Source organism: Trichosurus vulpecula, chromosome 4 (assembly GCF_011100635.1).
Source record: "Trichosurus vulpecula isolate mTriVul1 chromosome 4, mTriVul1.pri, whole genome shotgun sequence".
In the NCBI taxonomy this organism is placed as follows: domain Eukaryota; kingdom Metazoa; phylum Chordata; class Mammalia; order Diprotodontia; family Phalangeridae; genus Trichosurus; species Trichosurus vulpecula.
Window position 1 is genome coordinate 246,438,475 of NC_050576.1, and position 27,708 is coordinate 246,466,182.

The 27,708-nt window shown below is 42.5% G+C and overlaps 1 protein-coding gene across 1 annotated transcript in view; it reads left to right on the forward strand.

The window, feature by feature from the left end:
* FNDC3B (fibronectin type III domain containing 3B) overlaps nt 1-27,708 on the forward strand; it is a 390,617-nt gene that overhangs the window by 237,511 nt on the left and 125,398 nt on the right. The window contains exons 5-6 of the mRNA XM_036753943.1: nt 5,400-5,643; nt 6,256-6,552. Coding sequence (XP_036609838.1) covers nt 5,400-5,643; nt 6,256-6,552 — 541 coding nt within the window. The remainder of the gene's footprint in view (nt 1-5,399; nt 5,644-6,255; nt 6,553-27,708) is intronic.

The window sequence follows — 27,708 nt, forward strand, 5'->3', positions numbered from 1 at the left end:
CCCCCAGCCTATCTGGTACCATGATCTAAATCTCAGCTGATTATCAGCTAATAGAGAAAAAAAGGTGATAATTGACAGTGAAGGCACTTGCCGCATTTGTTACAGGTGATATGTTTAATATTTGAGGGTCCCCCAGCTGATCCTGGGATTTCCCTGTCCCTTCTGCTCTAGTACCCTAGCCCCTGCAGCTTCCAGAGCCAACTTAGTACCCCAGGCCAAGTACCGATCAGGGGTCATATCTGTCTCACAGCTCTGGGGCCACTTGCTCTGGAGAATGATCTGTATTTCATTGCAGGAGGTTGTGTCCTAAGGTTGAGAGCCTTCATACTGAAGGCACCTCTCCTGATGGTCATGGGGCCTTATTAATAATTATAATAAAAAATGGCATTTATGTAACACTTTATCCCATGTGATCTCATTTGATCGTCCCTGTGACATGGGTGCTATTATTCTACCCAGTCCACAGATGAGAAAAGTTGAGGTTCAATCCAGTCCAATCAATATTTATTAAGTGCCAGGCACTGTTCTAAGCAACGGGAATACAATTAATAAAAGGAAAGACTGTCCCTGCCCTCAACAAGTTTATAACATAAAGGGTGAAAGGTGAGAGAGACTAGGTAACTTAATTTTCTGAGGCATAATTTGAACTCAGGTCTTCCAGCCTCTAAATCCAACACTCAGTCCATCATGCCAACCAGCTGCTGCTTGAGAGGTGTCCTTTTGGCAGCTGTTGACATCACTGCCTCCCCCTCCCCCCAAAGTAGTCAATATATGAAGACTTTAGTATGCCATTTCTGAAGTAATTGATGAAAAATGATGTGTAAAAGCGTTTCAGTCATTCGAAAATCCTTATGATATGATGGAATAACGCTGTGCTTAAGAAATGATGAGTTTGGAGAAGCCTTGAAAGATTTCTATGAACTGATGTAAAGCAAAACTAGCAGAGGCAGAACAGTATGCAGCAACTGTAACAATGGACATTGAAAGGAATACAGCCACAAAACAATCTGGAATCTTGTAAAATTAGAATGACCAAGCTTAGCCACAAAGAAGGGACAGCAACACTATATCCCTGTGCTCCTTTGTAGAGATGTGGAGGAAGCGCATTAATAGGCAGGAAACGTAATGCCAGGTTTTTTTTTTCAATATATTGATTTTGCCATTTTTTGTTTATCATTATCATTTTCTTTTCTCTTTTTAAATTGCTCTTTTATAAGGAATTACTTTCTTAGGGTGGGGGGGCAGGGACACCATATGAAATCTAGACAATGTGAACAGAAAAATTATCAATGAAAATCCTTTTTTTTTATAAGGACCCATGTAGAGATATTTAGCTTACAACCACTTGCACTGTTAGTGGGTGTTCTCATAAAAATCAAGCCAGAACTTTAACACACTCTATCAAAAGCTGCCATAAAACTTTTAGCATTAAGTACAACAGATTCCTCGAGTAAGTCACAAAGTTTCAAAATGGGACCAAGTTTCACTAACATAGAGCTTTGAGCTTCAGTTTTTTCGTCTGTAGATTAAGAACTTTGGGCCAGATCTATACTTCTTTTCAGCTGTAAGATTACGTTGGAAGAATAATCCCAAGAATCTTTGGCTGTGGTTGCTGAAAGTGAAGGCCTTATAGAAATAGAGTCAGTGACTCAGACAGGGCTCGCAAAGTCTGATCCTTTTCACATGGACTATTTCCAAATACAAAGCCCTAACCATAGGATCATCCCTCAATCATCGAGTGTTCAGTATGTCCTCTGAGCCAAGCAGTGTCCTAGGCACCAGGGTTACAGAAACAAAGAATGGATCTGGTCTGATGCCTTCCACTTGTACAGACAAAACAGGTCCTGAAAAATTGGTTTATTTTTTGATTGATTAATCGCAAGTCCTCACTTCACACATTAGGTAACCAAAGCTTCAGAAACTTATAAGTGACAAATCATAAATATCAGAAGGGGGATTTGAACTAAGACTGTTGCCCCCATCATTTCTTCTGGCTCCATTACAGCCAACATGACCCTCAGCAAGTTTTTTTTTTTCCTCTTTCTATAAAAATAGGGACTCCCTCCCTGCTCTAAACTTATGATGCTCTAAACTACTCTCAAGTTACCCGTCTATCAGTAACAGTCGTGTGTGTAGCCCCTTCCTCTCAGGCAGGCTTCCAGCTTATGGGACATGTGGTTTGAGGAGGTATTTTTCAGTCTCTTCACTGGCACAGTCCTTTCTCCTGGTATTAATATTTCCTGTGACATTATCAACCCTATTTGATGTTTCCAAAGTGCTGCAGGATGGTCCTCACATCTTCGATGAGCCCTCTGATCTGTCTCTGCCATGGATTATGTAACAGCACCAGCAACACCTGGATAAAAGGAGTCCCTGTGTTCCCTTGACTCAATATATGTGACTCTTCAAAGTCATTTGTCATTCTCTTCTTTCTCCTCAATGATTATGTTCTGCTCTGGGTTCTAGAAAGAGACAGCCTAAAAATACCAGCAAGCATATGTACTGATGCCCAGATGAATGAAAGTCCTATTTTTATTCTAAAATTAGAAACCATTCTTGTCTAGGTGATTCTAAGATGTCTTTTAAGCCTTTGCTTAATTAAATTTTGAAGGTGAAAAGATTTTTTTTTCTTTACTGATGAAAGTATTAATGCTACAAGTGCCTGTCACTTTAGAGCCTGATCTAGGCAAAAGATAAGTAGAGTTGGCATCTCATTACAAAATCGTGCCCAGATAATATTTCTCTTAAGCTCAAACCAAGGGAGACTCCCTCTTTGTCGCTTGATCTTATGTTTTTTTCTGGGGTGATATATCTTGGGCTGGAGTGGAGCTGTTCTGTCAGGAGGACTGGAAAGAGAAATTTATAAGAGAAAAAAAATGGAAAACCCTATTTGAAGAGGTAGGGCTTTCCCTCTTCCTCTTTGATAAACAATTGTATGGGTTTCCAAATACACGTACATGCATGCACATGCACACACACACACACACACACACACGAATATGTTCATTCAATTTGTTTAATATGTAATCTTTCCCAAGTTACATGCAGAAACAATTTTTGACATTCATTTTTTACATTTCTGGTTTCCACATTCTTTCCCTCCCTCCTCACCCCTCTCAATGAGAATGCAAACAGTTTGATATAGATTATACATGTGAAGTAATGCAAAACGTATTTCCAAGTAGTCATGTTTTGAAAGAAAACACAGACCCTCAAAAAAAAGTAAAAGAAAAAGAAAGTTAAAAAAAAAAAAAGGATGGTTTGATCTGCATTCAGATTCCATCAGGTTTCCCCCCCCCCCCCTTTTGGAGGTGGATAGCATTTTTTTTATCATGAAGTCCTTCAGAATAGTCTTGGATCATACATTTCTGAGAACAGCTAAGTCGTTCATAGTTGATCATCATGTAATATTGTTGTTACTGTGTGCAATGTTCTCCTGGTTTTGCGAATTTCATTTTGCATCGGTTCATGTAAGTCTTTCCATGTTTTTCTGAGAGCATACTGCTTGTCATTTCTTATAGCACGGTAGTATTCCATTCAGCTATTTCCCAACTGATGGGCATCCCCTCAGTTTCAGTGGATTTTTATACATCTTTATCCATGTGGCCAATTTTGCTTTTTAAGGAGATCCATGTTGGACTATGCTCCCCTCTCGCCCTGGTGTGACAGACCTTTCTTGCTGACCTTTTAAATTGTCTTGGACTGGAAAGCTGATTTACCACATCCTTTTGTAGATTCTGCTGCTCCAGAATTTGTTTGGAGGTTTTATTTAAAGTTGTTTGGAGGAGAATTTGGGAGAGCCCAATTGCCTTTTCTCCACCTCCTCTAAGAATGTTTTAAGTAATTATTTCAATAGAGGCTTCTTAAGGGAGACAGCTTGGTACCCTGGAAAGAACATGGTGTGTGGAGGCAGATAACCTGGGATCACATTTACAACTATGGTACTTCTCAACTACGGGACTCTCAGCCTTGTCTCTTAAACTACCTTGGGCTTCAAATTTCTCATCTATAAAAAGAATAGGTTGGACTAGATGATGTCCCCCAAGCACCACTTCCCGCTCTAATTCTCCAAGGGCTGAACTTAAATATTATAAATTCTAAAACCTAATTTGGATATTCATTCAATTATGCCAGAAGAATTTATTGTGATGGACAGAACAAGGTCTTATACTTTGTGTTTAGGATTCAAAAATAAAAATTAGGTAGTGTAGCCCTCAGGGAATTTGCATTCTACTTGAGGAATACAAAATACACATAGGTGAGCAAAGACAATAGATTAGTCCTATATTCATCCTCCTGAGATGTGTACAGGTTGTTCATTTCAATGTGTTCACCCTAAAATGGCCTCATATCAAGGATGGGAAGAAGGCACGTCTGGCGTTATAAATTAGCCATGAAAAAGAGCTCGTCCCTCAAACCCAAGCCCAGAGAAGAATGTCTTTTCAGTTGGATCTGTTGCGTCAGAAGTTCATCCAAATGGCAGGACATCCAAGTGAATTTGAAATGTAGAGTAAAGCTTGGAGTAGAGATTGGAAGTTAGGATTTGGAAAATCCCTGACTAGTTCTCAGAGTTGAAGCCACAAGAATGGATGGGGCCATCTAGGGAGAGAAGATAGACAGATGGAAGGAGGACCAAGCACCATCAAGGACTATGGAGGCTGGAGAAGAAAGAAGTCGCCCAGAATACGAGATAGTCGGACCATAAAGCGACAGCATATCACATAAGCCAAGAAACGAGGCAGTTAATTTCAAGGATGGGACATGCAGGAAAATGAGATATGATAAATGCTTGTTGACTTCACAATGACATTTGCATCTGGTCCTGAGGCATTTATCCCTGACCTTTGTAGCGCACCAGTAGGTGTAAACCAGATTGCAGCAGCTTAAAAAGAAATAAGTGGGTGGTGAGACTACTCTAGTATTGGGACCATCATTCTCTGCCAAGATTTTCAGACTTCTCTGTTATTCACTGTAAACTAGTTTATGAGAACATCTTCTGGTTATTAGTTTGTCTTTTAACAATGACATTATAGGGCATTCTAATTGGAGTCAGGGAGCCCTGTGTTTTCATTCTGCCTTAATCTTTTACTAACCATGTGATCATGGACAGTCTCTTCATCTGTAACATGGAGATTCCAATTACACCCAGCTCACAGAGCTGGCCAGGATCAAGTGAGGTAATCTTTCAAGATGCTTTACAAACCACAAAGTGCTATTTTAATATTAAATACTTTAATATTAAAATGTGTTAATTAATATTAGCATATTTTAATAGTAGAGTTTGTAGTGAGTATACACTTAAATTTTTTATGTGGAAAGAAAAGATAAGGGTTGATGTCAGACTACATGTGTCTTCAAAGCGTTCGCTAACATATTTTTCCTTTTTCATTTCTCTGTAGGTGATTGAAGACAACACGGGGGTCCGCCGAGTGGTGGTCACACCCCAGTCTCCCGAGTGTTACCCCCCAAGCTACCCCTCGGCCATCTCTCCAACCCATCACTTACCTCCGTACCTCGCACATCATCCTCACTTTATTCACAACTCACACACGGCTTTCTATCCACCCGTCACAGGACCTGGAGATATGCCACCCGGGTTTTTCCCACAGCATCATCTTCCCCCCACACTATATGGAGAGCAAGGTGAGTGAGTCAGTGCTGATATCCTCAGCCATTTTCGGGTCATCTTATTTCGGCAAACATTTCTGAGGCACCTACTATACGGATAGAGCAATGGGCCAGAAGTCAGGAAGAGTTGAGTTCAAAATTGGCCTTGGACACAGACTAAGCTGTGTGACCCTGGGCAATTCACTTAACACACTGCATACCTCAGTTTTCTTAACTGTAAAATTATAATGTAGCTCCTATCTCCCATGTTTGTTGTGACGATCAACATGTATTAGCTAGGTGTGTTTAGCATGTGTAGCATTTAGGGTATAGTTCTTGGCACGTAATAAGCACTTAATAACTGCAGGTTCTTTTCTGTATCTATTCTTTGCAAACCACAGATGCTAGGCATCCAAGATTTAGAGATTCAAATTGAAAACAGCTCCCATCCCCAGGGGACTTAAATTCTTCTCCTGTAAGGCAGCATGCAAACAGATCAACTCTGTGCCTTGTACCCAGTGGGTACTTGATAAATGCTTGACTTGAGTTGAAGTAAATACAGTGAGGTAATTTGAGGAGGGAAAAAGCCCAAGCCACTGGGGATGGCTCCCAGGGTCATTTCAGTAAACTTTTCATCCTTTGTTACAGAAATCATACCACTATACGGAATGTCTAGCTACATTACAAGAGAAGACCAGTACAGCAAGCCCCAGCACAAAAAACTGAAGGATCGCCAGACCGAGCGCCAGAATCGTCTCAACAGCCCCCCTTCCTCTCTCTACAAAAGCCACCTGAACAACTGCACAGCTGTCTACAATGGTTACGGCAAAGGTCACAATGCCGGGAGCGGTGGTGGCGGGGGAGGCGGGGGCGGGGGCCCCGGCATCAAGAAGGCTGAGAGGCGAGCGAGAAGTAGCCCCAAGTCCAATGAATCTGACTCCCAAGGTAAATCCACGAGTTACTTGTTTTTTGAAATAAAAGTTTCTTTTCTGTGTATGTTGTTTTCACAAAATGGAGATAGATGATATGATGGATAGATGGATAGTTAGATAGATGATATGATAAATGACATGATATGATATAGCTGATATGATATGTGGATAGATACCATGATATGATACATAGATGATAGATGGATAGATAGATGATATATAGATAGATGAATATGATGGGTGGAGAGGTAGATGATAAGATAGATGAATACATGGGTGGATGGATATGATTGATGGATGGATATGATAGGTGATATGATACATAGATGATACGTTAGATGGATGGACGGATGGATGGATGGATAAATAAATTGATATGATTGATGGCTGGATAGATAGATACGTGGATGGATATGATAGAGAGATCAGAATGGAAGGGCAGCATGGTGTATTTTAGAAATAACTGGCCTCTGAGATAAAACTTTGGGGTTTCAATCCTGCCCCTTACATACAATGTCTGGGCGATCTTGAGCAAATAAATTAACATCTTAGTGTCTCTGTTCACTCTACAAGATGTCTGTTGCAAATAAGGTACTGATACTACAGTGGTATCTATTAGCCAGACCCATGCCAACACCAACATCCATGTCTACATCTTCACTGATGTCTGTATCTGTACCTATCCCTATGTCTTTATATCAGTGTCTGTGTATACATATATTATTTGTGTTATACTGTATATGCCCAGATAGATGCAAAGAAATAGACATATAGTTATGGACAGGTGATCGTTCATAGTGAATAAAAATCTTGCCTTGGAGTAAGAAAGACCTCAAGCTGAAGTCCTACCTTGGAGACCCACAGGCTTGTGTCACTCTGGACCACTCACTTCATCTGCCTGTGTGTCAGGTGACTTCCTCAAGCTCTCATGTGGCCAATCAGGAAAGGAATGTGAAATAGCATTGATATAAAAACCAAAGGTATCAATTTTTTTTAAGATGATCATTTGCAGACTAGTTGTCCTTTTGGATTGTTAGAGGGCAATTTCACACCAGGAGTTGTCCCTCCTGAAATCCATAGGTCCAGATGGAAAAAAAGTATGCATCTCTTTTTGAAGTATATGTATAAATGGTGGTTTCTGTTGTGCCCACCCTGCCGCCCACTGCCACCACCATACACACACAGTCACATATATACACAAACTTTGACTAAAAGCCATAATCTCATATGGAAAAATGCCCAGTCACTCTATTCTGAATTTGTTGTGAATTGGCATGCTTGCTCCAACATGTTTCTTAGCACAGGAACAATATTTTAGTGCCTTGTTTCCTCTTCATACTTCGTTTAACAGGCTACATCTTTTTTTTTTTTTTTGTCACATACCCTGTATAATTTTCTGCTTCCTGTGATTTCTGTAAGTTAAAATGTCAGAGACAGTTTTTGCTTTGACAAAGTCTCTCCTCTTGTGATCCAAGCCAGCAGATGTCAATGAGGTCCAGGCCAAAACAATTAGTCTTCAGGAAAAGATGGGGCACGTGAATGACTCCAAATAATTACACCTCGTCAGACCAGATGCTGTTCCTTTCAGACAGTTCAGGAGGGAGAGCTAATCTAGAAAAATGGAAGTTTATTTATATTTCATTTCAAACATAATTTATTGCTTGATTCCATCTTTGAAGGCCAAAATAGCTTCTGTCATAAGAAGGACACAATTCTTTGAAAAAGACATTATAGGTGTTATCTTATTTGACCCTCTCAACAACCCTGGGAGGTAGGTCCCAATATTAGCCTCCTTTTAGAAATTACACAGATAGAGGTTAAGTGACGTACCTCTCGCCATATACCTAGTAAATATCTAGTACAGGATTTTAACTCAGCGTTTCCTGATTCCAGTGTCCTGTCCACCACACTACCTAGGACTGAGAAGTGATGTTGACGAAAAGATAACCCTATGGCGAGTGTATTGTAGACAAGATGCTGTTTAGGTTTGGTTTGGACTGGATCGATGTTGCTTCTTCGTTGTCCCTTTTGCTCAGTGGGCCAGCGAGACATGGGGGTGACTTTCGGCTGGAGGATTCTGGCCCGGGGTGCATCGAAGCTTATGACTTAAGCTCTCTTACTATAGGCAGAAACCACTTCTGCATGGAAATCCTAATGAGCTCAAAGCACCCATTCCCGTGATTTCTAGCGCCTGATTATGGTATGAAACAAAAATGGTCTTTCTAAGCCCAAATTCACAGGAGTTTTGTGGTTTTTTTAGATCGGACACTATCCTATTTCCTGTAACCGCCAAGCCCCAGTTGAACATGTCCCTTTTATGAGTTCATTATAAGCAAGATCCTGGATGATAAGTCTTCTAGGGCAACCTTCAGGTAGTTGGGAATGTTTTCAAGGAGGTCTCATTTTTAGACCAAATCAAGCAGGAAAGCCAAACTTCGTCAAAAGCCAACTTTAAAATTAGTGTTCTAGGGGTGTAACTATTTTTATACCATGGGAAATTTACTTTAAAATTAGCATCCTGGGGACATTCCTGTTTTTACAATGAGAGGGCACACAGACTGAATAGGGAGGATGTTCTCCCTCCCCATCATCCCTGAGGATTTCAGTCTTTGAAGAAAGCCAGAATGGTATCTCTGGAACCTGAGTAGCCTACAATTAATATAGAGATGAGAGTTAAGAATAGCGAGAGTAAACTGCATCTCCTCCAAGGGCCCTTCTGCCCCTCATGCCTGTTTGCGGAGAGATGCAGTCAGATTCCCAGGAATGGAAGAAACTCATGATCAGTCAATATTGATGAAGCGTCATGAGATGCGGAATATCTTAGCACTTAGAAAGTTATCATCAGAGCCAGGGTGACCCTGGGTGAATCATTTATCTTCTCAGTGATATTGGAAGCTTTCTAAGACTATACTTTACAGAGAGGATGAAGACCTTCATTGGTAGAGGGAGTGTCCTCATCTGGACGTCCCCTCAAGTCAAAAAGCATATATTGAGCTATCTGCTAGGCACTGTGTTCAGTGCTAAGACTAAAGTAAAAGGCAATGAACTGCTTTAAGGAGCTCATCATTGAATGGTAGAGACAACATGCAAACTGTATCCACATCAATAAGAAAGAGATAATCCTGGGAGGGAGGTGCTAGCATTAGGTAGCAGTGAAATTTCAGATTTAGTCTCTATCCCTAGACAGGCATCTTAGATAACAGCAGTTTTCATTGGGGAGAGTGCAGGGAATGGGGAAGGGCAAGGGGTGGGGCTTGCTACTAATTCCCACCAAATCGTATTAGCTACAGTAAGGATTCTGTTTCCAGTACTTTGGTACTTTATTATTTGTCACTCTTGCCTGCCTTGGAATGGCTAACTGCCACACTCCTACCTTGAGCACCTGGGTGCTCCCCTTGGGGCTGACAGCCTTCTCTGGAAGTTTTTTGAAAGGTCAAGGGCCTGAAATGTAATTTCTGACTTGGAGTAGCCCCACTTGGCTTGGAGTTGATAAGTGAGGAGGTCAGCTGGCCTCTTGTTATCTGCCAGCACTCTTCAGCCTGACTGGAGATGACGGGGTTTGTAGAAGGCCAAGTCACCCTCATAGCGGAGCCGGAGGATGCTCACACTGCCCAGGCTAGGACAGTAAGCCCTGGTAGACTTGGGGAACAGAAAACAGCGACCCAGAATTTCAGAGATTATGTACCCCAACTATTTATCTGAATTCTTCATAACTCTTCAGTTAAGTGTATTGCATAACACTTTGCGCATACTAGGTCTTGAGTAAATGGTTGTTGGATTACATTGAATGTGGCATTCCTCTTTTGTGGAACTGTCCAGGAGGCTGATCAGTAGGCAATTGGCCAATACAAGGACAAAGAGTAAAGCAATCGGGGGGCAGCTAGGCGGCACAGTGAGTAGAGCACAGGCCCTGAAGTCAGGAGGACCTGAGTTCTAATCTGGCCTTGCCACTTGACCCACTTATTAGCTATGTGACCTTGGGCAAGTCACTTAACCCCAATTGCCCTGCCTTCCACCCTCAAAAAAAAGAATAAAGCAATGTCTACTCTCATGGAGCCTATGTTTGAATGGAGGTCTCCACAAGCATATGTGGAAGATCCGTCCAATATAAATAGGAGATGAATTAATACATGTATTTAATTACAAATTATGAAAGTCCACAAATGCCTATATCTATATATATCTATATACTATATGTATATATACGATGCTATAGGATGTATGTAGTATATATAGTATCTGTACTATATATATATACCCTATCCATATGCTATCCTATGTGTGTATATACTATATTATATATACAGTGTACTGTATGTATATATCTATACACGTATACCTACAGCATAGTTCAGTCCAAGAAGGTGTCAGATTGGTACTGTCTTGTCTCCTTTCGTCAGGTTAAAACGTGTCAACAAATAACTCAGACTAGGGGTGAGGGATGCAGCAAAAGAAAATTTCAAGGAAAGAAATGTGGGCAATTTGAGGAGCTTTTGGCTGGAAGGGAGGGCCAAGGGATCTGGAGAAAGTGGCTCTCCGGTGGGGCCTGAGCAGATAAAGATGGTGGAGGAAGGATGGCATGAGCCAGAGGGAAGGTGAGGTGATGCTGGAGGACAGAGTCTGATCAGTACTCTAAGCTATAAGAAGAGGAAGGGGGTGAAATAAGCCTGGAAATAAGATCTTTCTAGAATTCCAAGTGACATTGGGTGCCCCCCCCCATTTTATAGAAGGGGACACTAAAGATCAGAGACGTTTCACATATCTTTTAAGTGTCTGAGGCATTGAAGCTGGTCCTCAGTTCCACACTCGCACCACTACACTTGTCTGTGCATTGTTTCCTCATCTGTACATTAAGAGAGGTGGATTCATGGCCCCTACTTTCCCTGTTCTTAATATTCGGTGACCCTATGATAAGGTAGGTGTTTAATAAAGGTTTATTGACATGAACAATTCTATTTCTGTGCTAGTTGGGTAATTCCCTGACAGTGAAACATCACTAAGTCAGGTTGTGAAAGGGTTCAAATCCTGCCCCTGACTCAGGTTAGCTTTATAATAAGGGGGTAAGTAATTAAATTTTTGGTGCCCCCAGCACGTCCCTCAGATGACAAATTACAGATCCTCACATATGGTGGGAGTTTGAACAGTGGAAACCCCCAGACTGATGAAATTGCAGGTAGAGATAAAAGAAGAATGTGTCCACAAAGGGTTTGGAATTCCTCCCTTTATCTGTACATTCCTCACAGTAGAGGGGGAGAGGTCGGGGGAGGCGGGGCAGTCACCTTTGTCTTCTCGTGCTGCTTAGATCAGAATTCCTCTGCTTCAGCTCAGTGTCAGGGTCGACCTCCTCCCAGAGAACCTCTCCTTCTGGAGCCTGTTGGTTTCTCAAATCGATGTCCTCCCTCCTGCATGTGCAGACCCTGGGAAAGTCAGGCCTGGGCCCACCTGGGCCTTCTTGACACTGGGGCCCTTTGTTCCCTGTGATGGTGGCGGATGTTAATAGGGATTGGAATGTCAGGGTTGGAGACAAAGCCTCTCTTTGGGCATATTTCCTTGTGCCAGCCTGCTGTAACAGATAACTTCAGTATTTTTTTTTTTTGCTCTTTAAATTAGGAAATCAAACCAAGCTTTTCAATCTCTCTCAAAAGGTACTGCCTTTCTTTTGTCTGTTGTATTAATTATTGACTACTTTCTTCATCTTAATGAGGTCCTGGGCAGTGTGCTGGATGTAGGCCAGTTGCCCGGTCAAGGTAGCCACCTGCTTGAGAGGGAAGAAGACTTTCTTTTATCTACTCTAGGAGCTCTTAACCTTTTTATTTGTGGTGGGGGTAGTCCTAGATTGGCTGGCTGGCAAAGCCTATGAACTCCTCAGAATAATGTTTTTAAAAATATTTTTAAATGAATGAGATTATAAAGGAAACCGATTATAAAAATAAAGCTATTAAAATAGTTGATTGAACCCCAATTTAAGAACCCTGGGCCTCCATTGTACGTTCCCTGAACCCTATTTGAAAATTGAATATCCCCAGATTGGTGTTTAGACAGTTGTGTTATGGCAACCCTTGATCTCAAGGCTGATTTTTTTTTTGATCTAAAATTCAGGCCTTCACTCCACTTAGTTGTGAGCAAAAATGTAACCAAAATGACATGGAAAGTTTTAAAAAACAAGATAATGATTCAAAGTGAGCTCAGGGCTCTGAATTTCCCCTCTCCACATCATGTACAGTCTAAAAAAGTGAAAAACAAGGTGAACAGGTCACACATTTCTTAGAAAGAAGAAGAATGTGGGTCCCTAGATCAGAATAGACAAAGAATTCTTTTTGGTCAGAAGATTAGCCAGATGATTAGCAGCACTCTTTCTTGCATTTTAACTTGGGCTGCCATCTTCATCCCCTCAGATCCCATGGTCTTAAGAGTGACCTTGGTTATGAATTTGAGTTGAATTCATCAAAAAGAGACAAGAGAGGAACAGTCAATAGAAAATAAGAGGAGATAGGCAAAGGAGAGGCTGAACCACAGTTTGGAAAGAACCAAACACAGGAAATGGGAGGGGGACAGGGTATTCCATTGCCCCAGTTCCAGTGGTCCTTGTGTTCCCACTAGATGGACATTTTCCAAAGGGAAAATCTTTTCTAACAGGGTAGGGGAAAAATAAAAGCCTTATTAGTTATAGTCCTGTGGTCAATGGGCCTTATACTGCGTTCTGAAATGTGAATAAATCTCCATGTCATTAAATCTCCCATTCTTTTCCTTTTTGCATTTTTCATCACCCTTGCAGGCTACAGTCTACTCAGCCCCCCTCAAACACTGCGTATAGAAACACTTTGGACAAATGCATAAAAAGAAAGTTCAGACAGATTCACATTATATACTATTTCACGTGAAAACGGTTTTGGTATTTCAAAGCTTTCCAAGTCATCATTGGTAATTGCTCAGCTGCCCTGTAGAATTGTTGTAGTATTTCATTAAAACTTTAACTTAATAAACGTCCCTCAATGCCATTTCTGTGGAAGTCTGTGGAAGAAATCCTTCATTATTTTTCATTCTCCAACAAGGCTGCATTTAGCCATGCTAATTTACAACACATCATGTTGATTACTCAGGTACTCCCGGAGATTGATCCCGCTTTAAAATATAGTTAGAGTCCTTTTTTTTCCCCACCTCTACTTAAAAGTTACCTTATGTACATGGTTTAGGTCCCACTGTACCTAGCCCTGGTCCGACCACGTTTGGAATTTGGGGCTCTTTTCTGTGTACCACATTTTAGGAAGGCCATTGATGAGCTGGAAAGTGTCCAGAGGAAGGTACCCGAGAAGGCGAAGAGTCTTTACCAGATGAGCATCACTTAAAGGGACTATGGGTGTTTAAGGTGCATCAAATGAGACTCAGAGAGTCCACGATAGCCACCTTCAAGTAAAGAAGGCTAGGTTCTGCTTGTTCCCCTGAGAGCAAATCTGTAAAATGTGGAGGCCTGGACAAGATGGTACCTTTGGTTCCTTCTGGCTCTGAAGCCATGATCTGAAAAGCAGCCAGTGTAGCAAATTTGGACTTGGTATAAGGAAAGATGTCGTAACATCCAAAGTGCTTCTAGAGGTAACAGGTTCCCGCCCTCACTTGGAGAAGAGATCGGAGGACCATCATTGGCTCTGCTTCAGAGAGATTGGACCAGATGGCTTGTGGGGGCCCTCCCAACTCTGGGATTCTGTGAAAATCAAAGCATGTAACAATGTGGATTCCTTGAAATAATCCTCTTTCCCATTAGAACATCTCTAAGATAGATGTTCCCTGAACAACCCAGACCCCCAGCGATCTACAAATAAAGAAAACCACCCACTTTATGTTGCTTGTTTCAGAGCACACGCCGGCCTGTCTCTGACCTCATACTTGTCTTTACCAACACTTCTAACAACATGAGTTATGAAGTGGAACGGAATGGTCCTCAAAACAAAGAGAGATGGACGAGCCCAGCCATGTTTCAGGTTCACTCAGTTCCTTAAAACTATTTCAGAGTTTTGCCAAACACAGTTTTTATTAATATTTAGTCTCTGGAGGAGATTTATCTCGTGGAATGTCTCTCCAAATTATTCCATAAGGCACCAACATCTCTCTCCCTCTCCCTCTCCAGTGTTAAAAATCATGGACTATTTAAATTCAAGATAGCTTCTCCTTCACATGACTCCATCTGTCAAGGAGGCAGCAGTGAGGGTGAACAAACCAATGACCCAGTGTTATTTTGCTGGTCACCCCATGTTCTGTGGACAGTGGCTTCAGTATTCATGAAAAGACTTAGTTGAAAAATATATTTATGTATTGCCGGAGATTTTGGTGTGTAGATAGTTACTCAGCTTTTGATACTTTTCCTCCATGGGATTAAGCCAAGTGACAACTCCAATCTGGATAGTCAACCAATAGGCCCATGACTTCCCTCCTAATATAACTGAGAAGCCAATGGATTGCTAGTTCATGATAGAAAGATGTGTGTGTGTGTGTGTGTGTGTGTGTCTGTGTCTGTGTCTGTGTCTGTGTGGTGTTTAATAGCAGTAGTTTGACAGTCTCTTGGGTCATCTCTTCCTTCAGAGAACTAGGTATCATTTCCTTAAAGTGGTCATGAACACCTGTTTGTGGCTCACATCTGGTTTTAATGTAAGAAGTGGATACGTAGGCAGGTGGTATGAGAGAAGCATTTCTGACAGCTGTGCCCAACATATACTTCCTGGGGTGATCCGATGGCAAGGTGTGTTAAGAAGACACCATTCTAGGCCTAGTTCTGAACATGCTTGCTCTGATGGCCTTGGGAAGGCCATGAGCCTCAGTTTCTTTAGCTCTCAGTAAAATGAGATAGACTAAGGTCCCTTACAGCATTCTCTGATTTACCCTTTTTCTCCTGCCCTGTTTTTCCACTTCTTCTTACTTCCTTAGTGCTCACCTCTCAGGTTGTTTGTGAGGATCAAATGTAATATTTTTGTAAAGTATTTCACACAGTGCCTGACACATAGTAGGCACTTAATAAATGCATATTTCCTTTCCTCATAGGGCAGATGGATTCATAATCCTTGTCTTCAAGGAAATCACATTCTGACGGCAGAGACAACTATGTCCTCCAAGTTATGCAGTGTCCATGAGATCCTTTATCTTACTCCCGTGCCTTGACTTCCTCTTTGTTCCAGTCTGTCAACAAGCATTTATTAATTAGTTACTATCATCTAGGCACTGTGCCAAGAGTTGGGAATACAAAGAAAGGCCGATAAAATAGATTAAAACAAACAATAGCAACAATAAAAAACCTTCCTTGTTCTCAAGAAGCTCATTATAGTAGATGTTTGGATACTCTACCATGGCTTAGCTTAATTACGGTATCACCGTGTTGCATTGGATAGAGCAGTGGTCTTAGAGTCAGAACAACTAGGTTCATATCCTTCCTCTCTAAGTGAGACCCTGAGAAAGTACAGCCACCTCCATGAGCTCTAATTTCTGAATCTGCAAAGAGGAGGAATCTGCTGGGGGGGGGATCATTTTGTAGATACACCTTAAAGCACTATTTCAATATGAGCTGTTCTTTTGAGGTTTAGAAAATGGTCTTTTCTAAAGAGATGGAAAAGACCAAAGCTTGAGAATATGAAATGAAAGTAAGACAGTAAATAAACAGATAGGGTTGTACCTACAGAAAGAGAAGGCCTAGAGTATCAAGATATCGAGGTAAATAGGTACGTATCTATACATAGGTGGGGAGGTAGGTGATTTCCTGGGAGCTAAAAATATTTCTCTTTTTACTGTAAAGGAATAAAGTTACCCCTAAATCTTTGGAGAGAATTATAAAGCAAGATAGCCATATTTAATGCTATGTAAAAGTTTAGCATTTAAAGAGTGAATTCATCCACTTTATAAAGTCTAGTTATAATAATTATTATTATTATTAAAAATTGAATGTAGTCCCTGTCATTCGCCCTCTTTCGTGCCACCTTCATTTCCAAATATATCTCTCTACACCCCCTATCCAATGAGTCATCTCTTATAACAAAGAATAAGAAAGAAAGGAGGAGGAAAAAGTCAGCAATGTTGGCTGATCATTCTTTTGGCAATTTTTCTATTCACAAATATACCCCAGAGGATAAGTGGGCTAATGGGGGCAGGAGGAGGTTGGATATCCTTTGTAAGAATGGCCATGTTTGACCATTGGCTGAAGAAGAAGGCAGGATTCTAAGCTAAAGCCAGGCTTGGTAATTATTTGGAGGTTTCATGGGTCCTGTAACCTGACCTAGGTATGATACTAGAGACAATTGATCATTAGTTGTACCATTCAGATCTAATAGACTCTTGCTCCCTCCCAACAGATAGGGAGCCCTGAGTTTGAGTTCCGGCTTTGTGACTTGCCCCATGGGTGACCTTGGAAGAGACCCACTCTCTGCGTCTCAGTTTCCCCATTTGTCTATACATCTGAAGGGTTGCCTCTCGGACTCCTTTTGGCTCTGGGTCTGTCATTCTGCGACCTGTTCTTCTCCCCTCCCTTGTTCTTTTGAAGCTCAGTATGAAAGTGCTTTGCAAACCTTAAACGCCTAAATGTCAGTAAAGTCTTCTGTTACTCACCAAGAAATAAAACCATTAATGAAGCCCCAGTAAATAAGGGCTGTCTTAGGCGGTTTGTTCTCCATATGTACCTGTGGATTAATGAGGGTGGGTGAGGCACCAGTGTAAAGGCCTCTGTGAACAAGGCGTGTGGCAGAGACTTAGGTGGAATCTTTTAAAAGTTCTGCTCGGTTACAGAGGTTTTTAGGGATTGTCAAGAGGCCCCAGCCCCACCTGCAAACTCTGCCCTTCCCAGGCACCCAGCCCCCGTCAGAGGGATTGGGGTGCCCATGGTCTGTCTGTCTGTTCCATTGATGACTACAGAGGTTCTCTTGACATTTTGTAAGTCAGTTTAACACACGGGATGGAAAATGGGAAAATAAAAGAGGCAAAATTGTCAGATTTGAGTTAATTTCCTGTAGCCTGGTAGCCACATTTTAAAATAGTAAATGACAGTGTTCTAACCAGTTATTATTTAGTCCAGAGCTGGAAGTCACGTGAAAATTCTTGTGATGGTCATCTCCAAACAGCAGTCAGTTGATTAGCATTTATTAAGCACCTACTGTGTGCTAGGCACTCTACTAAGTACTAGGGAAAGAAAAAAGTGGTAGACAGTCCCTGCTCTCACGGAACTCACTGTCTAATGGGGAAGATCACCTGTGGACAAACAAGCCATGGACTGGAGAGGGAAGAGCCTAGCATTAAATAAAATTGGGAAAGGCTTTCTGTAGAAGGTAGAATTTTAGCTGAGACTCAGATGAAGCCAGGGAAGCCAGTAGTCAGAAAAAATAAATACCCCAGGTTTTAAAAAGTGATTTTTAATTCTATCTGTGAGGCTCTGGTACATGTAATAGGACAAATAAGATTTTTTTTAATAACTCTCTTTTTAGCTTTAATCCTTTGCAGGGCACATTTCCTTATTTTCACTCCCTTCGTCATCCGTCTATAAAACTGTACCTGTAAATAGGAAGAGGGAAATTTTGATGCTGTCGGCGCTTGACACGTATAGTCCTTCATCACAGTAGAACAGGGATCCTTAGGTGTCTGTGCACTTGTTTTTAAATAGTTCAACAAATGACTTTCAGTATAATTTGTTTCTTTTATAATTCTATGTATTTTATTTTAGGTATTTAAAAACATTCCCAGATGGAATCAGTAGGTTTCGGTGGACTCCCAAAGAGTCGTGAGCTTGCTTGCGCTCTGTCTCACTCCCCGCCCCCCCCCACACACACGCACGCACGCACTCACATGGTTAAGAAGGTTAGGGTAGAAGTAAAGGAGGAGAGTGAGACACCACCCAACAACAGCAGCCAAGAAATAGAGAATGGAGAAGATTGCGGGAAGCTGTGTGACAGGGATTTGTGGACTCTATCCTTGTTGCAATCCCCAGGCTGCCCTGAGCGCTTTCCTTCTAACAATTCCCATTTCTGGTCATTTTCAAATGTCCTAACTTCTCTCCTAGTTTGGTGCAGTGGAAACACCACTATCTCTCAAGTCAGAGGATGTGGTTTCAAATCCTACCTCTGACACTCCCTTGGTGGTCACCTTGGGCAGATCACTTCAGCCCTCCGTTTCCCCTGCAATAAAATGAGGGTTGACCAGCTGACCTCTTCTTAGGTGCCTTTCAATTCCAGATCTATGATCCCCTATATTCTCTCTGTAAGCATCAAACTTGACTTTCAATGAAGGCCACTAGTCCCCTCCCAATAGAGGAAAAAAGAACATGGGACCCTGAATCTTGGGGGTTGGACTCGGCAACCTTCGAGATCCCTTCCAGCTCTGAGAATCACTCCCCTAAACCACTATAGCAAACCATACTGCCTTCCACTCGGCTGAATTTTTTTAAAAGACATCATAAATTACCAAGCCAATTTGGGGTGAAGGGGGAAGTTTCATTTCGCTCCTTACCTAAGTTGGTTACTCCATGGTGAACTTGCTAGCTGTGGCCACATAGGAGGAAGGGCAAATGTGAGAGTCCATACAGAAGGCTTGTCTTGGAAAAGAACTGAGACCTTCCCTGGTCCCTCTCTGCTGCCAGCTAATACCTTTCCCTCTCAGATTGCCATCCATCTACTCTGTGTGTATCTTGTGCATATCTAGTTATTTACTTGCTTTTTCTATATTAGAATGTAGGCTTGGGACTTTTCCCCCCTTTATTTCTATCCCCAGTGCTTAGCACAGTGCCTTGGCACAGAGTAACTACTTAATAAAGGTTTTTTTCCTTCCCCCCCCCATTCCTTCTTTCCTCCTGTTCTCCCTTCCTCCCTTCCTCTTGTTCTCCCTTCCTCCTGTTCTTCCTTTCTCTCTCTCTCCCTCCCTCTCTTCCTTCTTTTCTTCCTTCCTTCCTTCCTTCCTTCCTTCCTTCCTTCCTTCCTTCCTTCCTTCCTTCCCCCTCTTTCCCTCTTTCTCTCCCTCCCTCCCTCTCTCCCTTCCATTCTGAAGCTCTTTGCCAGTCTCCTGGACCACTTCCCTTCCCTCTGAGTCATATTCTTCAACCTCTGTCACCAAGCACTCCCTCACCTGCTGTGTCATGCACAATTGATTTTTCAGTAGGTTGGAACTAATTTCATAATAAGTGCTGAATAGTGGCACCATAGTCCTGCCTTCCAGTAACTTGCTCCCAGAAAAAAAAAATTACCAGAAGCTTCAGCTTTCCATTATGGCGTCCACATAAATTACATTTGCATCCATTACACTGGACCAATTGAGGCACTCCTTAATGCTGAATGCTCTAAGAACTCTGCCCCTAATCTGCTGAAAACACCAGTGGATTAGCTTTGGTCTTTAGAGTATGTAGGAATGAGTGTTTTCTCCACGTTATTATTGGTGAACCTGTTGAAGGCATCAGTGCAGTCAGGAGAGAGATGCATGTGAAAAGTGACTGGCTTCCCCCAGATCCTCAGTCAGTGTGAATTTACCAAGTGCCTAGTTCATGTTACTTGTCCTTGAAGCCAGAAAGATGTGAATTTACTTCTCACTTACACATACTGTCTGTGTGAGCCTGGTCAGATCATTTCATCTTTCTGTTTTTGGACCAGGAGGAAATGGGGGCCACAAAATGGTGCCTCAGTATCCCTCCAGGCCGCACGTTTGACTTCATTTTAAAATGTTACTTCTGTTTTATTGTCTTTCTGCTGATTTGACTCTGCCCTGGTTGCCTGCATCATTTCGATAGGGGGACACAATGTAGGCATGAATAAGAATGCATTAATTTCTTATCTTTCTTCATGGGATCATAGTTTTAGAGCTGGAAGAAATCTTGGAGACCATCCAGGCCAATTCCCCCCTCATTTTACAGCCGAGGAACTGAGAGACCTAGAGAGGTCAAGTCACTTGCCTAAGGTCATACAGAAATAAGTTGCTGGGCGGGAATTCAGCTGTAACTCTTTATCTGCCCCTCTCTCCAATGTATGACACTGCCCACCATCATAGACTTAAGGGGAAAGGACCGTAGAGGCTGCCTCATCCAACCCCATCATCCCCTGAAAGCCAATGTGGAAAGACTTAAGAGAACTGGAAAAAAAGGTGGGGGGGGGGGGGCTGATTGTTTCTTGAGTGTTAGGAATTTAGCATGCCTACCTGTCTTGTTTGTCCTTAGACCCTTTGTGCTCTGATGGCATGGGTGACCACCAGCACAGGCAGCCCCGTGGAGTCCTTCAAAACCTGAGAATGGCTTCCCCCAGCCTGGCTCAATTGAAAATTAACACCTGCTGGTGAATTCTCTTTATCCAGCTTTTTACTAGAGACCAGAGTCTATCAACCCTGATAGCAAACACAAGATGAAGTTTGGATGAGCCCTAGATTCTCATGGAGTCACGTAACTCGACATTATGAAAAGGGATTAGGGAACAGAGCTGGGGGACAGATGGAATGCTGGCAATGGGAGAGTCAAAGGTAGCTGAAAGCCCGAAATGGAACAGGGTCCACATTCTTCTTCATCAGCTCATTTCGTTTTCTTCTCCTGCAATATCATCCTCTGTGCCGTGTCCATTCCTTCAATGGTAGCCAGCCCTGGGTCTGTAGTTACGAAGACCTGAGTTCAAATTCACTATCACAACCCTGGGATATTATTATATCATTATAATGATAATCACTAATGTTTGTATTAGCACCTACTATGAGCTAGGCACTGCTCTAAATGCTTTACAATTATTATCTCGCTTAATTCTCACCACAACCCTGGGAGGCAGATGTTATTATTATCCTCATGGGGGAGGGTGGGATTCCAGGAGGACAGCACCTCTGCTGGGTGGGGAACCAAACCCATTTCAGGGCTGCTTAGGCACCTTTGGTGTTCACCTGCCATCCAGCTCTCATCTGTGACTCCAAGAAGACAATGGCCATGCCCTAGTAAAAAATCATCTTAGCAGATGGGCTAAACCAGGTCAAGGTTAACCAATGGCCTCAAACCTGTCGATGATTTTAAGCTGATGTCTGCCCCAAGCGCGTGAAGACTTCCCTTGGCAGAATAAGTGGACGAGAACAGTTTGTTCCAACAGCCATGAAGGTGGCTGAAGCAGGCACTGTGAAACGCCCCGAGCTTGGTCAGATGTGGGAGATACCGACATCATGCACTGTAACCCAGGCCATCGCCAATTGTCTTCATTTTTGTTTTGCCGCTGGACTTCGATGACTCTGGAAAAGAGAGTGAAGCTGACAACTTTGTGCAACCCTGTCTCATTTAAATCCAATTCACGCACAGGTCAAGTCATCACCCTTGATATCATCGGCCCTGTTTGAAAACGAAGGACAAGCAACAATGGAGGCAGAGACACAGGGACACACAGATGTTAGGAGCCTATGAACCTATTTAGACAGGCATTCTTTTGAATTCCTACGGAAAGAATGTGTTTCTGTAGGCTCTTCTCATTTAAGGAGAGAGTTACCCGGTGCTTAGCTCAAAAATCACGTCCTCCAGGTGGACTTTGCTATTTCCACATTATACACATTCCCCCAACCTGCTAGGGCTATCCCCTCTAAGCTCAGCTTCTTTCTTGGTATTTAGTCTTGTGTGTCGTCTCCCCTAGTAGAATATAAGCTCTTGGAGGGCAGGGAATGGTCGTTGCTTTTTTCTTTGTATCCATAGAATCCCCTCTGCCTTAGCGGCATAGTGCTCAGCATACAGGGAGCACTTTATAGATGCTTATTCATCGACTGATGGGCCGACGGTAGATTTAGAGTAAGAAGGCACTTCAAAGGCCATTAAATCCAACCCTCTCATTTTACAGATGAAGAACTGAGGCACAGAAATATGACTCATCCAGAGGCGGACAGCTAGGAAGTTAGATTGTGAGCTCCTTGAGGTCAGGGACTATCTTTGGCCTTTCCTGGCATCCCCAGCACTTGGCACCACGTTGGGCATTTAGTAAATGCTTAATAAACTCTCATTGACTGATCCAGTGACTTGAGTCTCTGAGACAAGATATCCATGCCATGTTAGTCACGAACAAAATAATACTGAGAAAGCGCTTTAAAAAATTCCTCAAAGTCAAGTCGTTTGAAGGGGTCATTTCTCCTCGCTGCCTTAGCTTTGTGCCCTGACTACTTCTTCATTTTTACTGAAATTTAGCAAAGTCTGATGGCTCTCATTAGTGGACTCCCCCTGCATGTTGACCCCACGCACAGTGAAGCGGCTTGGGCCGTCCATCTGGGGACTCATGCCAATGCTCTCGGGATTAGTAACTTTGTTTTTCAGGTGGTGCTGGACCTCGGACAGCTGTGGCCGAGGCTCCAACATAGCCTTCATTCTTCAGGAACAACAGCAGGCCTTTCCACCGAAGCCGCAGTCAGCTGCAAAAATATTTGAACATGTGGTTTGGAAGCAACTGCTACAGAATACATAGCGTTCCAGCCTCCAAACATCCTGAATTGTATATTCATGGATGTGAAAGGGGCTAGTTGGGGGAGATGGGGGGACAACGGATGGACGACAAAGCTTTGAAAATCGAATGACGCTCCATCAAGCTCTTTGGTATGGGCCCAGAATTGTGTTGATTAGACTCTTTGGCCAACTCTCAGTTTAACACTGAGTGACTTTTTCTCTGGCTTCCTCAAGTGTACTTGCTGGTATTGGATGTTGTATTCATTTTTCTGTTTTGTTTCCAGAGTAATTATTTTTATAGGATCATAAATTGAGAGCTGGATGGAGCTCGTCTCTTCTAACCCCCATCTGTAAAGTGAGGGATTTGGAATAGGTGGCCTCTGAGGTGGGGGAGGGGAGGGGAGAGGAGAAGGAAAGAAAAGGAGGAGAAGAGAGGGAGAGAAATTGAAGGAGAAAAAGATGGGAAGCAAGGGAAAGAGAGGAGCAGAAGGAAGGTAGAAGTTCTTCTGGGTAGATGGGCAGCTAGGGAGAAAGATAAGTCTATAAAATCAAGGGATAACTGACAGACCAGAGATTCAGACCCAGTTTTTTGACTCCAGGGTATCCACTGTAACATGCCGCCTCTCTGATTCTTTGCTTTCTACTGAGACCCCTGTAGGTCTTAGGGAAGCCTCCTCTTTTTTCTCTCCTCTTATCCCTGCCATGGTCCCTAAAAAGTGACACCTGACAGTTAAATTTAGCCAAAACTCATGAATGTGCCCCGTTTTCATGCTTGGCAAGACTACTTTTTAAACCAATCGAGTTGTGCTTTGGTTTTGCTGATTTTGGGGGTGGGTCGTAAGCATTGCTGCAGCTCTTACTGCCTTTTAGTTGTGTCTAACTCTTGAGGACCCCATGGACAGCAGTACTATCCACGTATTTTTTTTTGGCAAAGATACTGCTGTGCTTTGTCATTTCCTTCTCTAGCTTATTTTATAGATGATGAAGCTGAGGCAAACAGGGTTACGTGACTTGCCCAAGGTCACACAGCTAGTACGTATCTGTGGTGAGGTTTGTACCCAGGCCTTCCTTATTTCTAGCACTCTATCCACCGAGCCACCTAGCTGCCAGTATGCATTGAGTTGGGGATAATTGCCATCTATCAATCACAATATACTTATATTTTAGGTTACATTAATGAAAGTAAATGGAATCATATTGAAGTAATACTTTTCCTTTACCACTTACCGTTCCCTTTAGTAGTATCCAGTATTTCCTTTGGAAAATTGAATTTGACTAAGACTACCAAATCATTTTGTTGTAATAGAATTTGGTTGTAGTGGACACAGTGCCTGAAAAATTCATGTTCTGCCCCTTTGGTACTTTGGGGCTGGGATTTCATCCTTATTTTATCCTCTTATAGCAAAGGAGTAAATTTAAAGGAATACTTTTATCCCAAGAATGGAAAAGAGGTAGAGGATTATTGTCGGAAAGTCTTCAGAAGAGTTATGTAACTGTGAGATAGTCTATAACCCGCATTCCTTCTTTATTCTGCCTCCCGGATCCTTTTGGCTTTTTCTGTTCTTTCATGGGTGGTTTAAGGGGAGTTTATTGGGAGGTTGAAGTGGGAAGGGAAGAGGAAAGTGGAAACGTAATTCTCCTTGATTAAGATAATTCCTGTGTTAGATCCTGAAGTTAATCAGAACTGATCATTGTGGCCTGAGCATTGAGCAAAGGGTCGAAGTTGGAGGAGTCCTTAATCATTTTGTGTGCCATGGACTTCTTTGGCACAGTGGTGAAGCCTTCACAGAAGGCTCAGCCTTCTCAGGAGATCCCTTCTCAACATAATGGTTTAAAAACATTTCTTTCACATGAATAATTAAAGGCAGTGCTAGATTTCATTTGGAAAGTAGTGAAAATACAATTACTGTTTTTTTTCTCCATCCAAGTTCATGAATCACCCCCCAAAAAAATATCTCTCCAGAATTTGGGGTCTGCTTAGACTGTGTGACCATGATAGCAGGTAGAGAAAGTTAATGAGTTTTCCATACTATAAACTCCCCAACCTCTGCTTCTCCCCCTCCCCCACATACCCTCCTTGAGTTTGGGCAGAGAAGGACATTGTGAAAATAACCCAAAGGGTGCAACCAAGTCCTCTTTGAGAAGCAGAAATGATAGTAAACACTTACTAGGTACAGTCATCCACGGCCTGCACTTCTAAAGGTACAGTGACCTCTCTATGGGCCCTTAGTTTCCAAAATAAGGTCAGCGTGTAGCTAATTGACAAATTATCATCAGTCCTAAGTGCTCCGTTTGGCAGGTCCCTAGCATCAGAGCCAAGAATTCATTTTCTAGTGGGGGATAATGTCCCTGATTGGGGCTTGGTTGTAAACTAACACTCCCTTTTGCCTCTTTATTGTAATTCATTTGATAGCTTTCTTGAGTTCCTTTCCAAGAAGTTTGTTAGTCTTGGCCTCAGAAATGTTTAAATTGTCACCAAATTTAGGTTTCCCTTGGGATTCATTTAGAATGTACAGACTGATTATTTTCCTAGACAAATAGGCAGATTTGCATGGGTTTTGTTATTATTTTTTAAATTTGGTCGTGTAATAACATGATTGGTCCAATGTTTTCTTCTTGACCCCTTGATGATGGGCTCATGCTCCCATCAACGACAACATCAGTGAAAACACCAGTGGGCAGAGACCCCTGCCCGCCCCCCTTAACCCCCACTTACCAACCGTATATTAGGAAGGGTGAATTCCCTCTGCTCTTCTGTGGCTCACCCTGATCTTTATCAAAAGAGCACTGGCCTGCTGGAGAAATCAGGTTTGGGTGGCTTGCTACCTTGCTCAAGCTCTTCTCAACCAAAGGCCGGGACATCGAATGGACAGAGTGCTGGGCCTAGAGCAGCCAGAAGTCCTGAGCTTGAAACTGAGCTCTCTGCTTTGGTGAAATGATTGGTAATGATGGTGACAGCGATGGCGACGATGATGTGGACATGTGTGCATTCTCATAGATGGGTGTAGATAGGAATATATAAATATAAGAGAGAGAGAACGCTTTGGTAGATACTGAATAGTAGTAGTGGTAGCAACTGCACCAGCAGCAGTAGCAGCCACAAACACTTGCACAGCATTTACTATATGTCAGGCATTATACTAAGTGCTTTACGGTTTTTATTGCTTGATTCTCACAACAGCCCTGGGAGGTGGGTTCTATGGTTATTCCCATTTTACAGATGAAGAAATGGAGGATTGCAGACATGCCCGTGATCCCATGGCTAGTAACCATCAGTTCATCTCCTTGACTCTAAACTCAGAACCTGTTTTCTTTCCCCTGCACTGCCTCAGTAGTAATGATAAGAAACACGGTTCTGAGCTTGCTTCCCCATCTATAAGTGGGGATGGTGTGAGTGTTGTCTGCATGAGTTACGGGGTTGTTGTGAGGTGGGAAATGCTTTGTAAATTGTAAAGCGCCATGTAAATGTGTTATTATGATTATTTATGTTTCCTCCTCCACTTTTACTTTGATTCCCCATCTTTGCTTCTCTGATGCACACTCTTTTCTTTCTTCTTCTTCTTTACTGGCCCCTGTGCTTAGGCTGGCCCTTTACCGATTGTTGGTTGTTGTTTGGTCATTTTCAGTTGTGTCCAACTCTTTGTGACCCCATTTGGGGTTTTCTTGGCAGACATCGTGGAGCGGTTTGCCATTCCCTTCTCCAGCCTATTTTACAGTTGAGGAAACTGAGGCAAACAAGGTTAAATGACTCGCCCAGGGTCATCCACCTAGTAAGTGTCTGAGGCTGGATTTGAACTTGTGAAGATGAGTCTTCCTGATTGTAGGCTCAGATGCAGATGGGCATTGGTAGAGAAGTTTCTTCCCTAGAAATTCCCTATAACAAGGAAATCACAGGTCCACTCCAAAATTACACACACACACAAAAAACCCCAAAACCCAAACCATATGCTACTGGTAGGTCTGGAGTTCAGTGATCCCTCCACCAGGTGTTGGCCTGCTGCAGAGCAGTCATACTCTGATTTTGGCTGGCGCAAGCCAAGTGTAAAGTCAGTTAGTCAACAAATGAACTTGGAATCCCAGTCACAATTCATGTCCTGGAACATGGCAGAGTGTTCCCCATACCCATTCTACATGTAAATGCAGTGTGGACAACATGGTCTTTCATGGGAAGCTAGATTTGTAGCTCGGTCGATTCTTATCTGGAAGTTTTGAAGCCATCGAGCCCAGTCTTCTCATTTTACAGATGGAGGAACTGAGGCACAGAGTGGTTCAGGTACTTGGATAAGTCACAGCTGGAAACATCAGGGTTTGAACCGAAGGGCCCAAACTACAGAGCCAGTGTTCATTCTACTCTGCCATGCCAAAATGTATGCTAGATGTATTATTTTTTCCTCCAGCTTTCATGTTTCAAAAAATGAAGACAGTTTATTTGGGCAACAGAGATACCAGCTGCCATAGCTTATGAGATTCCTTCATTTTGCTCAGGAAATTGCTTAATTTAAGTTCCATATAATTTAATTTCACAGCAGGAATAGAATGAGACAGACAGACTGGGCATGCACCTTTCCCATAGAGAGCTTCCTTTGAAAACAACCCCGGGCTCCTTCCAGGCAAGCTTTGGTCTGTTTGGATGTCCATCTTATTCTGATTGAGCAAGTGAGTCTAGTAGAGCAGAAGGGGCCCCACGTCCCCACCAAACAGACCCCTGGCCTAAAAAGAAGAGGACTTCACCCAAAATGGGCCTGTTGGACAAACTCTCTGTTGCCTCCTGTTTCCAGATGAGTCTTT